We start from the raw sequence: 12109 nt of genomic DNA, 5'->3' as shown, positions 1-12109 counted from the left end.
TATTTTAAGCCATTTCTCTTGGTAATATTTGTGTTGTAGTTTAAGCAAATTTGTTTGGTTTACACTATCAGCTTTTTCTCAGAGTTGACCCTATTTTACTGTAAGGGTGTAATTCTGTTCCCAGTTACCCTTTATCATAGCAAGACCAGGACCACACACTGGCTGTCCCTGAAATGACACGTGCTTGAGGTAACCAGAAGTTTAGGATGTCTGGGCCTTTGTGTGGGTTTCGGCATGATGTCTGCCTTCCAAAACTTTGTAATGGTGTATTTTATCTCTCGTTAGACTCCTTAGAGTATAATTATGAAGCTTCTCAAATCCGTAATCGCTTCTTAAAAGCTTCTCCTTGTTACCTGGCAAGCACGTTCCTGTTCATGGTTCCCCTCTGCTAATGGTGGTGCTTAATTGGGCTTTTCTGCTCCTCTGGGTGTAGAGGTTTCCCCCTCAACTCCCCTACAGCTGGTGAGGTTTTGGTGCCACTGAGGTGTCACTTGGCCTGGAGCTGCTGCTGTGTCACTGCTGAGGATGCTGGCTGTTGGGGATGAGCTGATCCCTTTGCCTGTTCCCTGAACTGCTGTTGGAGTGGGAATCCAAAGGAGCATTTCATTGTGCACAGGTGTGTGGAGATAGGGTGAGAAAATCATTGCCAGCAAGATCATGAAACATTCACTGCCACACCTGCAGCCTCCAAAGGCAATCCTCCCTGCAGTGAGAGAAGATGCTCCCAGGGAAAATAGTTACTATAGTGACGAATGGCCCTGGGTATTTGAGGGTTGGATCACTGAGTTGAGTAATAAATGTGTAGGTGTCTATTTTTAAAAGCTTTTGTGAGGAGGAGACTGAAGACAAATTTTCTAGGAATACAGCAAAGTGATAGGTTTTTCTGTGCTGAAGTTTAAAAATAATCATCATCTGTCTTGAGAATGAGATGACCTCATTACAAACAAAGAAGCTTGTATGTCACCGTGTGGAGCCTCCTGGCAGTGATTCTTGCAGCAGCCTTCTGGGTTCCAGTAGCAGCTCTGCTGGAAGTTTGAGTTCCTCAAAACTCTGTATGCACAGATACCCCAATGTCACAGCTGGAATTGAGGTGCCTTTAGCTCATTCTCTGTTCTGGTTTGTGTAGCACATCCTGGCACATAATGAGCAGCGAGTTTTATTCAAATCAGAAATGAAGAAATGCTATGGAAAAGAAAAAATAGAAGCCATTGAAAATAAAACCTGACTCCCAGCTTCTCCTTCAAAATGCTGGGTTAAAAAGCTGTTTGTTTTGTAAGAGAAATGGTATGAGTCGAAGTATCTGCCACAACTCATAATTGTGTCATCTGGCTTGACTTCTTGCCCATGAGGCTTGTCTGCCTTCACATGCTTTCTGTGTAGCTGTGAGTGCAGGAGGGAAGGGCAGAGCTCAGCAGGGCTGGTAGGGTGTTTGTCAGGGTTTGGTGGCTCATGCTGTAACTGGAAGAGGAGCTGCCATGATGGTCCTGAGTGATCCAGGTGCTGCCTTTGTTCCTGGTGCAGGGAGCTGCTGCTATGGGTACAGCAAACTGCAGGAATTCCCCTGGTCTGCAGAGTCATGGAGGATTTCATAGGAGGCCATGTGATCTGTCCTGAACCGATTAAAATAAGGCTCTCCTGTTTAAATGGCTTTGCTGTGTTGTGGGGTCGGAGGAGCCCTGCAAGCACAGGGATTAAGTGGGTTTATGCATGGTGCAGAAGCTTGGCACTGTGCTGTTGGTTTATAAACCTCCTCATCTGTGACACAAGCACAGTGTTTGCTAAGTGCACTTCCACCTTGCACTTGGGTCCTCATGGCTCTGAGCCTCACCAGGAGCTGCTCATGGTTTACTGCTGTAGGCCCCCGGTTGGCACCAAAATGCAGTAATTACAAAAATAGCATTTCCTGGTTTAGGAAGTCCAGGATTGATTTCTGTAACCATTGTAGCATTAACTCCAGATTTGTAAGTGGCACAGGTCACCCATCTCCAGCTCCCACCAGGAGCCTCTGTAGAGCCATGTTTAACAAACCTTCTGTCAATCAAAAACTGGTTATACAAGGATTATTTGCCTTCAGTTTCCCATGTAATGAGGTTTTTGATTGACAACGGTGGAGTTCAAGAAGATAGAAAGGCTTTCTGAATCTGAGATGTGCAAGTTTCCATTTAATACTGTTTGCACATGATAACATTGGCTTCCAGTTTTATCTGTGATAGAAACTGAAGGTGATCAAAAATAAGAAATATAGAAACCCTTCTCATTTTAAAATAATGTGACTTAGAAAATAGAGCTAGGAAGCTAACTTTCTATTTCCTGCTGTGGGAGTGGGATTTGGACATCATTTGCTGTACAAATAGTTGAGCTACTGTGGGCAAACATTTTTCAAAGATGGAAGTGTCTCAGAATGTTCACCATGGCTGGTGGTGAGCAGTGACTTTACCTTCATCCTGCCTCTGCCTGAAGACTGTCAGATGCTCCTCAGATTAGGAAGTTGGGTGATGCTGTTCTCTGACCTCTGTTTCCAGGATTAGTTTCTGACACAGCTACCTTGACCTGCTGTGTGTGGTGGTTGCTGTGGGTATCTGTTTTCCAGGTGTCCCAATGAGGAATTGCACTTGTTCAAGTAAATTTGAATGTCTTGAATGAAATGAAATATAAAAAAATGCATACTGGAAGCTAAGAAAATATCATGGAGACGGATAAATGTAGGTTGATATGTCTTTTTCAAAACACTAAATATTCCTAATAATGATCCCAATTTAAACATACTTGTGGGGGAATGGCAGTCACAGGTATGGTGAATGTGGGATACAGGTGAGTTCCTATGAGGTGAATGCATGGGTTGGTTTTGGGTGAGCTGGAAGGCCAGAGTTAGGCTGTGATTTACAAATACCTTCTGTAGCTCAGGCTAGTTTCTCTTTTAGAGCCCCTACACCAAGCTCAGCCTCCATCTTAGAAGCAGATGAAGCACTCAAGGAGTAGTTCAGGTCTAACTGATGTCTGATGGGTGTCAGAGCAAAGGGAGCATGGCTGGAAGATGCAAACAAACTCTTGTCCCAAAGTGTCATCTCTTGTAACTAGGCCAGTTTGGGTTTCAGAAAAAGTGCTGTATGTACAGACCTTAAGTTTAGCCCCTTGGTTCCCTCTTTGTGACTGAAGATCAGAAGTCATAGAGTCAGGATTTTCTGAACTTTTGGGTGTGCTGCTTTTGTGTGAAAACTGGGTGAATGCATCTGAAGGTTTCCCTAAGGAAGGAGGGTAAGGAATGCACAAACCATTTTGCACATTTCCTTCCTTAGTTACAGGCACGGTGGTGAAAGGGGTCCATTTTTGTGCATTGCTGCTTTGAGTCCAGCTGCAGGGAGGACCTATTGTGTGGTAATGTGGTTTGACTGAGCTGATGAGATTTTTTTCAAGGCAGCTAGGAAGCTTTGTGAATTGAAAAGGAGATGTTTCAAAGGGATAGTCCTGCAGATGTGTCTTAGCTTTAACTTCCCTCATGCAGAGGAACAGTCCTGTTTTATGCAGCAGTAATACACTAACTAAATCATGTCCTGCTGTGAGAAAGAAGCTTCTTCTTTTGCTCTTTAATCCATCATTGTGAGTGTGCTCGGGGAAACTCTGCATTTTTGGATCCCTTCTGGGAAATTGGTTTATTTTCATCTTCATAACAACCCCTAAAATCATATCTTAAAACAAGGAAATAATCTTTTTCTTTTTACACTGTATTCAAAGTCTTGCTACACAACACGTGTGTCTTTCGTCTAATTGGACCATTGCTATTTTGATTTGTGCCTGTTTATCCCACAACAGCTAGGGAAAGGAGCTTAGAAAAGTAAGTAATATGGTTATGAATCTGCAGTCACTTGGGGAAATAGCTATTTTGTCTATAACAAGTGGAATTACACTCTTAGTTATAAAACTAATTATTATTCCACTTGCTAATTGAATGACACATTTCTCCTCTGTACATATGGGATAGTTGGAAGCTTTGGACAGCCAGGAAGGAGGGCATTAGTCTGTGCTTGGTGATGGGTGCTCATTGTGAGATATGCTGAAAATATCAGTCTCAAAAGTGAAATAATTGTCTGTTTCTGAGCCCTAGTAACTAACTGGCAAGTCTCCAGTTGGCTTGTGTCATTGCTATAGCAGACTGATCCTGCCTTGCTTTTTTTTCTTCCTTTTTCCAAAACTCTAATTGAAAGAACTGGCTGGATGTAGTTTGTACATTGCATTTCATATGGAAAATAGGAATAAGCATCCTTCAGTTGCTTGGTCCTGGCTTCCTATTGACTCTGACAGTTTCTGAGCACTTTTATAAGGACTTCAGCTGCTTCTAACAAAATAGGACTGGACAAAAGCTGAACAGAAGCTTTATAAGTTTGGTGTTACACTTTGGAGCACCAAAGTTGGCACTACAATGCCATTCCCTAATGAAAGTATTCCTAAGACCTAGGGCTGATAGTGCAGCTCCACACTGGCTTTTGTTTTTTACCAGGACAGGGTTTAGTATCAGTGTTAGGTGTGATTCTTGAGCAGAATTCTGCGAGAAACTCCACTCAGTGTGTAACACAAATTAATTTAATGAGGTGTGTTTTATGTCTGCAGCACACCCTCACCTATTGTACTTTAAGTATGGATTTAATTACTGCTCCATGTTGAAGGATTTTTGCTGGAATCACTCACCAAATGTGTTGAGCACTGTAGGTGGGACATGGAGGATAGATACATGGCTCCTGGTTTAATCACTCTGGGTTTGATGAATGGTTGCTGGATGGATGCTGATGTGCAATGCCAGGGACTGCAAACCCAGGAGGGAATTGAACTTCTTACAAAGCTCTCTACAGAGCTGGCTGAACAGCAACCATACCACCAATTCACAGCAGCATTTAGAGTGTTACTAACCAAATGATGCCCTGGAAAACACCCCTTGGACTTCCTGTGCCTTTGCAGCCCCACCTTGTTTCTTTGGGGCAGTTGTGGGCACCACAATGTAAACAAAGACCTGGGACCATTAGAGAGCAGCCAGAGGACAGCCAGGAGGATGGTGAAGGGTCTGGAGGGGAAACCCTGTGAGAAGTGGCTGAGGGCACTTGGTTTGCTCAGCCTGGAGGAGACTGAGGGGAGACCTCATGGTGGTCTGCAGCTTCCTTGTGAGGGGAAGCAGAGGGGCAGGTTCCCATCTGTATAACTGGCAGCACTCGAGGAAACAGCACAAGGCTGAGCCTGGAGGTTTGGGATGGATAGAGGAAAAGGATTCTTCAGCCAGAGGGTGCTGGGCACTGCCCAGTGAATGGGCACAGCCCCAGGGCTGCCAGAGCTCCAGGAGCACTCGGACACCTCTCCAGGGATGCCCAGGGTGGGATCGTTGGGGTGTGTGTGCAGGGCCAGGGGCTGCACTCGTGGGTCCCTTCTAGCTCAGCATATTTCATAGTTCTATGATCCCAGCATGCCTGTGCCCCTCTCGGGGATGGGAGCAGGTCCATCCACAGCGTTTAGCACTGTGCCCTCCCTCTTCCCTCCCTGCGCTGCTTCCACATGAACCACTGTCATTAAATAAAAGCAGGTGCCATTTTGAGAGAGGGGGAAAGTGTTAACTCTGGTGTTTAAATTAACATTGTCAACACGTTTGCTACAGTGCTTTCATCTCTGTTATCTCCAGAGAGTGGCTTGTATCTGACCTTGCTCTGCATTTTTACCCTTGTGCATCTTTGATTTGATCAGCTCAGAGCAGCACATATTGGGTATTCATGCTGAGGAAACAGCTTGATCCACAGGGAAGAGCATGGGATAAGGGATAGCAATCACAAGCATTGAGATTCTATTTTATTTTCAGGTAATCTGTTTTCTATACAAACACACTTCTGGTACACAGTCTAGATTAAGAACTGTAAAAATAAACCCTTCAGTGAAACTTTATTGAGAAAGTTTCACAGTTCTATGTTGTGAAGCTCTGAGTTCTTTTGCACTGCAGAGCTTTAAATTAAATTGAAATTTTCTGAGAGAATAATGATTGAAACTCTGCTTCATATGGCAAAGACAATGCATTGAAAGAGAAATGCAACAGCAGGTTAATTAGAGGTGTTAGTGGCTTATGTGGCTTTTAACAAAAATGTTCCCACCCCATTCTTACTGCATACCAGCTTTATAGGTCATATTTAGGGGGAATTACATTAGTTGTTAAATGTTGATTTTTATATTTAACCTCTTCTGGTTGAAGGCTTTTTTCCTGAAATTCCTTTTAACAATGAGTGACTGTAAGATGTTAATATGGGAGTACCAGCTGGTTCTCAGTGCCTCCAGATGACTTGTGTGCAGAACTTAGTAAAACTCTTTGTCTGTCAGCCCTCCTCAATTACCCTTGGGTAGGGAAGACCTGTTGGAAAGCTGTTCAGTCTCTTGCAGTGGTTGCAGACCTGCTCTGTGTCCCCCTTTGTTCGCTGTGATGTGCTGCTTGCATTTGGCAGAGCTGGGTACAGCTCTGTAGGTCAGCCCTTGGCTCTCAGTGTGTGCCTGCCTGGAGGGACTGAGGTGCTGTACAGTGTGTCCTGTGCTCTGCCACAAGGGCTGCCCTGGCAGTCACTCAGCCCCCTTGCACACACACCACACTGGGCACTGGGGTTGTGTGAGGGATCTCTGTGCCTCTGGCATATTGTGCTTTTGGCAGCTGGGGATGTGAGGCACCTGCAAGGCCAATTCATCCTGGCTTGTGCCTCCCTGTAGTGCTGTTTGGTTGGCAGTTTTGTTGGTGCAAGCTGAACCTCATTAACTCCAAGTGAGAGGGAGGAAGGAGACATGGTGATTAAAATCTGTGGGGTCACTCAAGGAGTGGGTGCTCTAAGCTTTGTGTTTAGCCATACAAACCTTCAGAGTGTTGCTGGATGTGGTCTGTAGTAGAAAAACTCATCAGAGCAGTGCTATGGAAATACTTCCTTGTTCAGACGGAGTGGGTTACACGTTTTCTGGTACTGAGAAACTAATCTTGTTTGTCATTAATGAAACAGAGCATATTGCAATGCAAATGAGAGAAGTTGCATGACAAGTGGTCCCACAGTCCTCAGCACTTGCTATTGATTGTTCAGTCTTGCTTATTCATGCTATGCAAATTGCATTTCTCATCTTGCTCCTTCTTGTCTACATATTTTTGGTACAGGACTTGCCTGCAAACAGTCTTGTTCTTTCACTGGAGAGACAGGAATTGTTTCTGGCAAAGTTCTTAATGTTCCTTTGTCGAGTACTGGCTGAGCTAGGCAAGGCTCTGGAGCTCTGTCAGAATGAATTCATCTTGCTCTAACTTCAGATGGAGAAAGGGTAGATTTGGTGGTGTATTATTTGATAAGAACAAAAGCTTTAAAATAGTTTTCAACTCTCTTTGTTTATGATATTGAAGCCTTGTGGCACTTGTTTTCTGGTCAGTTGTTTGGAACAGGCATGTGGGTGTGTTCTTTGATTCATGTTCAATATTATTTTGCATTTCAGGTATACTAAACCATTGACCTTTGCTGACTGCATCAGTGATGAGTTGCCCTTAGGATGGGAAGAAGCTTATGACCCTCAGGTCGGAGTCTATTACATAGACCACAACACCAGTAAGTGACATGCTTCTGTGTTTCTGCAGAGTGATTTGTGCCTGTATTAAAATACACTGAACACAAAACCACAGAGTTGCTAACAGCATGTTTTAGAGTAGATGAGATCTGCAGCTTGTGAAATTGAATCCTGTCCTCCGTCATACAAAGTCCTTCCCTCTCTAAGCAGGAATGTGAGACCTTTTGGGTTGCAGTCTTCAAATTGGCAGCCGTGTTCAAGCCAGTACTCTGGACACACCACCTCTGTCAGATCTGGTTCTGCTGAGGAGTCCAGCTGTGTAGCAGTGATCTGGAGTTTGTTCTTAGCCTGGAATTTGTCCCTGTGGCAAGACCATCAGAAAAAGTGCAAAGGTCTTGTGTTGATTCCCCTGGCAGGGGTGAACTGAATGAGCACGAGCTCCCTTGGCTGCAGGAGCTCATGCTGCCTTTGCTGGAGACAAAACCCTCAAGTAAGCTTGGGATATCCTGTTCAGGGTTCAGGCATTTGGTGTCTTTATCCTGTGTCCTCAAACTAAGCCACCGCTTACACCCTTTGCTAGATTGCTTGATAGACCAAAAGAGTTAATTTTGTAAGCTCATTTGAATTATAAGAAAATATAACATTTGATATATCATTACAGACATTACTAGAATAACTGTAATGGGTTGTGCTAGAACAAATCCCCTGAAAAAGTAATAAGCAAAACAAATCAGTGACTTTGATTCTCTTTACAGAACAGTTCCAACTGCAGCCCAGAAATTCAGGCAGAACGGTGCCCAGGCACCGTTGTTGGGTTTTTTTTGTATCTACTTCTGGGACTTCAACTGAGAACTTATTTTTTTTTTTTTTAGAATATTACAAGATTTTTATAAAAAAAAAAATGTGGCAGTCTGGTGCATTTTTTTTCCTTGGTGAATGTTTTTCCCCCCTTGGGTTTCTTCATCCTTATACCCTTCCCATTTTCAATACTGCCACAACTTCACCTGGCCTGAGACTGCACCCACCAACCTTTAGCAACTTCTCTTGGGTATTAAAAATGCAGAATGAAAAAAAGCCTATTCCAGAAAACCTAACTGACCCCTGCAATACAAACGTGACACAAATATTTTTATTTAGAACTCATGTAAGTCCTTTGATTTCAGGATGACATTTTTAAATGGCTTCATCCTAAGTATGTTTTTTGTGAGCTAGGGGATGTTGATTTTTCTTTTTATTTGGAAGTTGAAAAGGGTAGGCAAGTCTACAGGATCACACAAAGCAGATTTGCAGGGGAGAGGAGTGGACAAACTTTGCTTTAGAAGATGCTAAGTCGCAAGACACAAATTTGGATCTCCCACAAGTCTCTAAGAACAGGTCTGGTGTCCATTTCACAGTCTAGGAGTAGGAAAATAGCCTTGACCTGAAGTGAGACATGGAAGCCTCTTTGGACCCCTGGTTTCAGTTAGCAGAAACTCCAGCATTGTTAAGTTTGTGGTGGGACTCAGTGATCCTAAAAGCCTTTTCCAACCTATATGGGTGAATGCAGGTGGGACAAACCAAACATGGTTTCATTTATACATTTGGGTTGGTGCAGGGTGAACATGCAAAGGTCTGATTGCAGGTCTGGGGCACTTACCTCTGGTCTGTGCTACTCACAGGCACTGCAGGATTTGGGGGCATGCAGAGAAGTCTTCCAACTGTGCTGACACCTGCCTAATTACAGTGCCTTTTAAAAATTTCCACTTCTATGGGATGCCAGAGGCCACAATATTTAAATGAGACTTTCAACTAAAAAGTTAAAAAGAAGAGGAACAAGCTCATGACATATTTCTTATGCCAGCTCTAATCCAGATCACCACAGAGTAGGACACATCAATTTACCTTAAGGTAATCAAGCAGCTCATCTTTGTGGTTTGTTTTGAAATATGTTCTGGAGAGTGTCCAAAACCTTCTTCCTCTCCAAGGTCTCCGGCAGATTCCCTGACAGGAAGGAACTGCTGAGGGTGGGAAGGGAATGGAGCCATGTTGGGTCTTGCTCATACTGCACAAGTACTTGAGACTAATTATCAGAAACGAGCCCAGGGATAGACTTCTATCTAAAGCCAGGAGCCATTAAAAGAAGTGAGATGGAGAACAATTGTAACCACCTCTGAGGGAAAATAAATACAATGAAATTGAATTGAGTACCTAGAATATTCCTAATACAGTATTAATGCACAGCCTTGAGTGTGTCTCTCTGGGAGAACTTTGGAATGTGATTTGCACAAAGAAATGATGCTGATGCAAACATTGTAAGCCTACATTCCTCCAACATGAAGCAAGCAGATTTATGTATGACAAGCTCAACATTAAATTAGGAATTCACAAGACAACAAGTGATGCAATAGTCTGCATTTCTATAGTTCTTTTATCTCACTTCTGAATGTATTTTGCATTTCTCGGTAGCTGGGGCTCAGTGAGAGCCCTTGGCCAATATTTTCATTGATTGCTTTTACATGTTTGAAAAACCAAAGCTCAAAGCTGCAATCAAGGGGTTACAGTTAATGCTTTGATTACTGAAAAGGTTGAGGTGACTATTTAGAATAAATCTGGACACAAAGCATTTCAATACCTCAGTGTGTCGTCCATCCTCTCTGTGAGCTGTCTGCTGTGCATTCCTGGGTCAGATTGTGTATGGGCTTGGAGTGCTGGCATTGCTTCACCACCTCACAAAGGTGTCCAGAATTGGAGGCTTTTGCAGTCTTCCTCCTCATTGCTTATAATTGAGGAATTTTCCTGCAGCAGCTTCCACCACCCTTCTTGGGATTACAGGAAGAATGGGCTGCTAGTCTAAGGAAAAACTGGAAATAACCAGGCTTGAAAACTTATGTTGAGGTACGCCTCCGATCCAGTGTCCTGTGTCAGACTTCAAGAGCCACGGGTACTTTGCCAACATGCTTTTAATGCTGGAAATCAGAGAGCCCTAAGTCACAGTTCCTTGTGACTGTGCAGTTGTGCCAAGGAAGCTGCATGTCAGGGAATGTGGGGGCAGCTCCCTGGGTGATAGCAGACTTTCCTCTTCTGGTTCAACTGTGGAGTAAAGGCAGTTGATTTATCTAGGTGTGGGTAATGGTTATCTGGAAAATGGCATCTGGGGGCAAGAATCAAGGCAGAAGCATTTCAGTTTCTGTGTCCCCCTGATCTTTCTTTTGCTCTCTCTAAGACCACAGTGCTATCTATGAGGGCACCAGCACCTACAGTTGGCACAAGCAGCTGCTTTTCCTTCATATTATTTTGGGGGAGATTTTCAGGTCCAGGCATAGCTTTAATACTGTATCAGCTGAAATATTGCTTCTGCTTGCAAGACCTGTAAAGGACTCTGTTGAAATGCTACAAACTATACTGGGGTTTTTTGATTGCATTTTGTGGCTTTTCCAAGTTTTGCCATGTAATTTGAAGTGCCATGTGTTCTTTTGGGTCTTGAGATACCATTAAAAACAACTTACTGCTGGAGTAGCCAATTAATTTTCTCCTCAGCATGATCATGGACAGCTTGTGAAAAGGATTAAGTGTCCATCCCTTGGGTAAACCCCTTTATTTCTAGTTCTGCTGCTAAGAATATTGTCTAACTTCTCTTCCCCACATCCTGTGTACTGCAGTGTTAGTCTTATGCCTGACTCACTTAAGAGCTGCTCATACCTTCCACTCTGGCAGCTTTTACTAAATATTTAAAGAGGCTCTTAAGATATGCAGATTAGAGTCCCACTGATAGTTTCAAGCAAGTCCTTTCTATTAATTATTCATTATGTGGTAACTAGGCATCCTTATTCAAGCATGTTAGTTTAGACAGTTCAGGGCACTTGGTCAACTAAATATTGGAACCTGCTCCAAACAAGAACATGTAATAGCCTTGAAATAGAAATGAAAAATGTTTTGGGCACTTCTTCACAAAACAGCACTGACAATAAATTTACCTCATTAGTATTAGGACTAGCTGCATATCTGTGACCTTACACCATTTTCATGATTAGAAACCTGGAAAGCAATGTATTGGTTGTGTTGGGATAATGAGGATGGAAGTGCTGTAACTGCTGCATTCCCTGTGTTACCCTAAACTCCACCTCCATATCCTTCAGCCATTTACTGCTGTGCCTGCTTTCCCTAAAGGAAATGTTTACTCCTCTCTTGAGATTCTGTTCATATAATGACATTTAAGATGCTTTAATAAATCTGTAGTTTAATCACACTTTATTTTTACTTACCTCTGGAATCTGAGGGAGCATGTTTTCTTTCCCCTCTGCAATAAAAGCCACTTGGCAGCCAAAGAGGATGGGCAGAGTTGTAATTGCTTTCATATTGTCAGGTGCAGTATAATGCAGTCATGTGGCAATGATATTTTCTGAAAGTTTTCTTATTGGTGAAATAGTAGAGGTATTTTATCATTAATGTTATAAAGAAGTTGCAATAAAGGTAAGTCTAACAGTCAATGTCAGTATCTTAGAGCTGTGTATGCATATTCTTGGGTGGATGTTTTTAAGAGCCAGAACCAGGGTGGCTTCAGTAGCAGAGGAGTTGGAGAGTTATA

General features: G+C 43.1%; 1 protein-coding gene across 1 annotated transcript in view; it reads left to right on the top strand.

Annotated features, from left to right (window-relative positions):
- WWC1 (WW and C2 domain containing 1) overlaps positions 1-12109 on the top strand; it is a 65701-nt gene that overhangs the window by 22745 nt on the left and 30847 nt on the right. The window contains exon 2 of the mRNA XM_062502069.1: positions 7477-7586. Within this exon, the coding sequence (XP_062358053.1) occupies positions 7477-7586 (110 nt within the window). The remainder of the gene's footprint in view (positions 1-7476; positions 7587-12109) is intronic.

Source organism: Cinclus cinclus, chromosome 14 (assembly GCF_963662255.1).
Source record: "Cinclus cinclus chromosome 14, bCinCin1.1, whole genome shotgun sequence".
Classification (NCBI taxonomy): Eukaryota; Metazoa; Chordata; class Aves; order Passeriformes; family Cinclidae; genus Cinclus; species Cinclus cinclus.
Note: the sequence above shows the minus strand (reverse complement) of the source record. Positions and strands in the feature narration are given on the sequence as shown.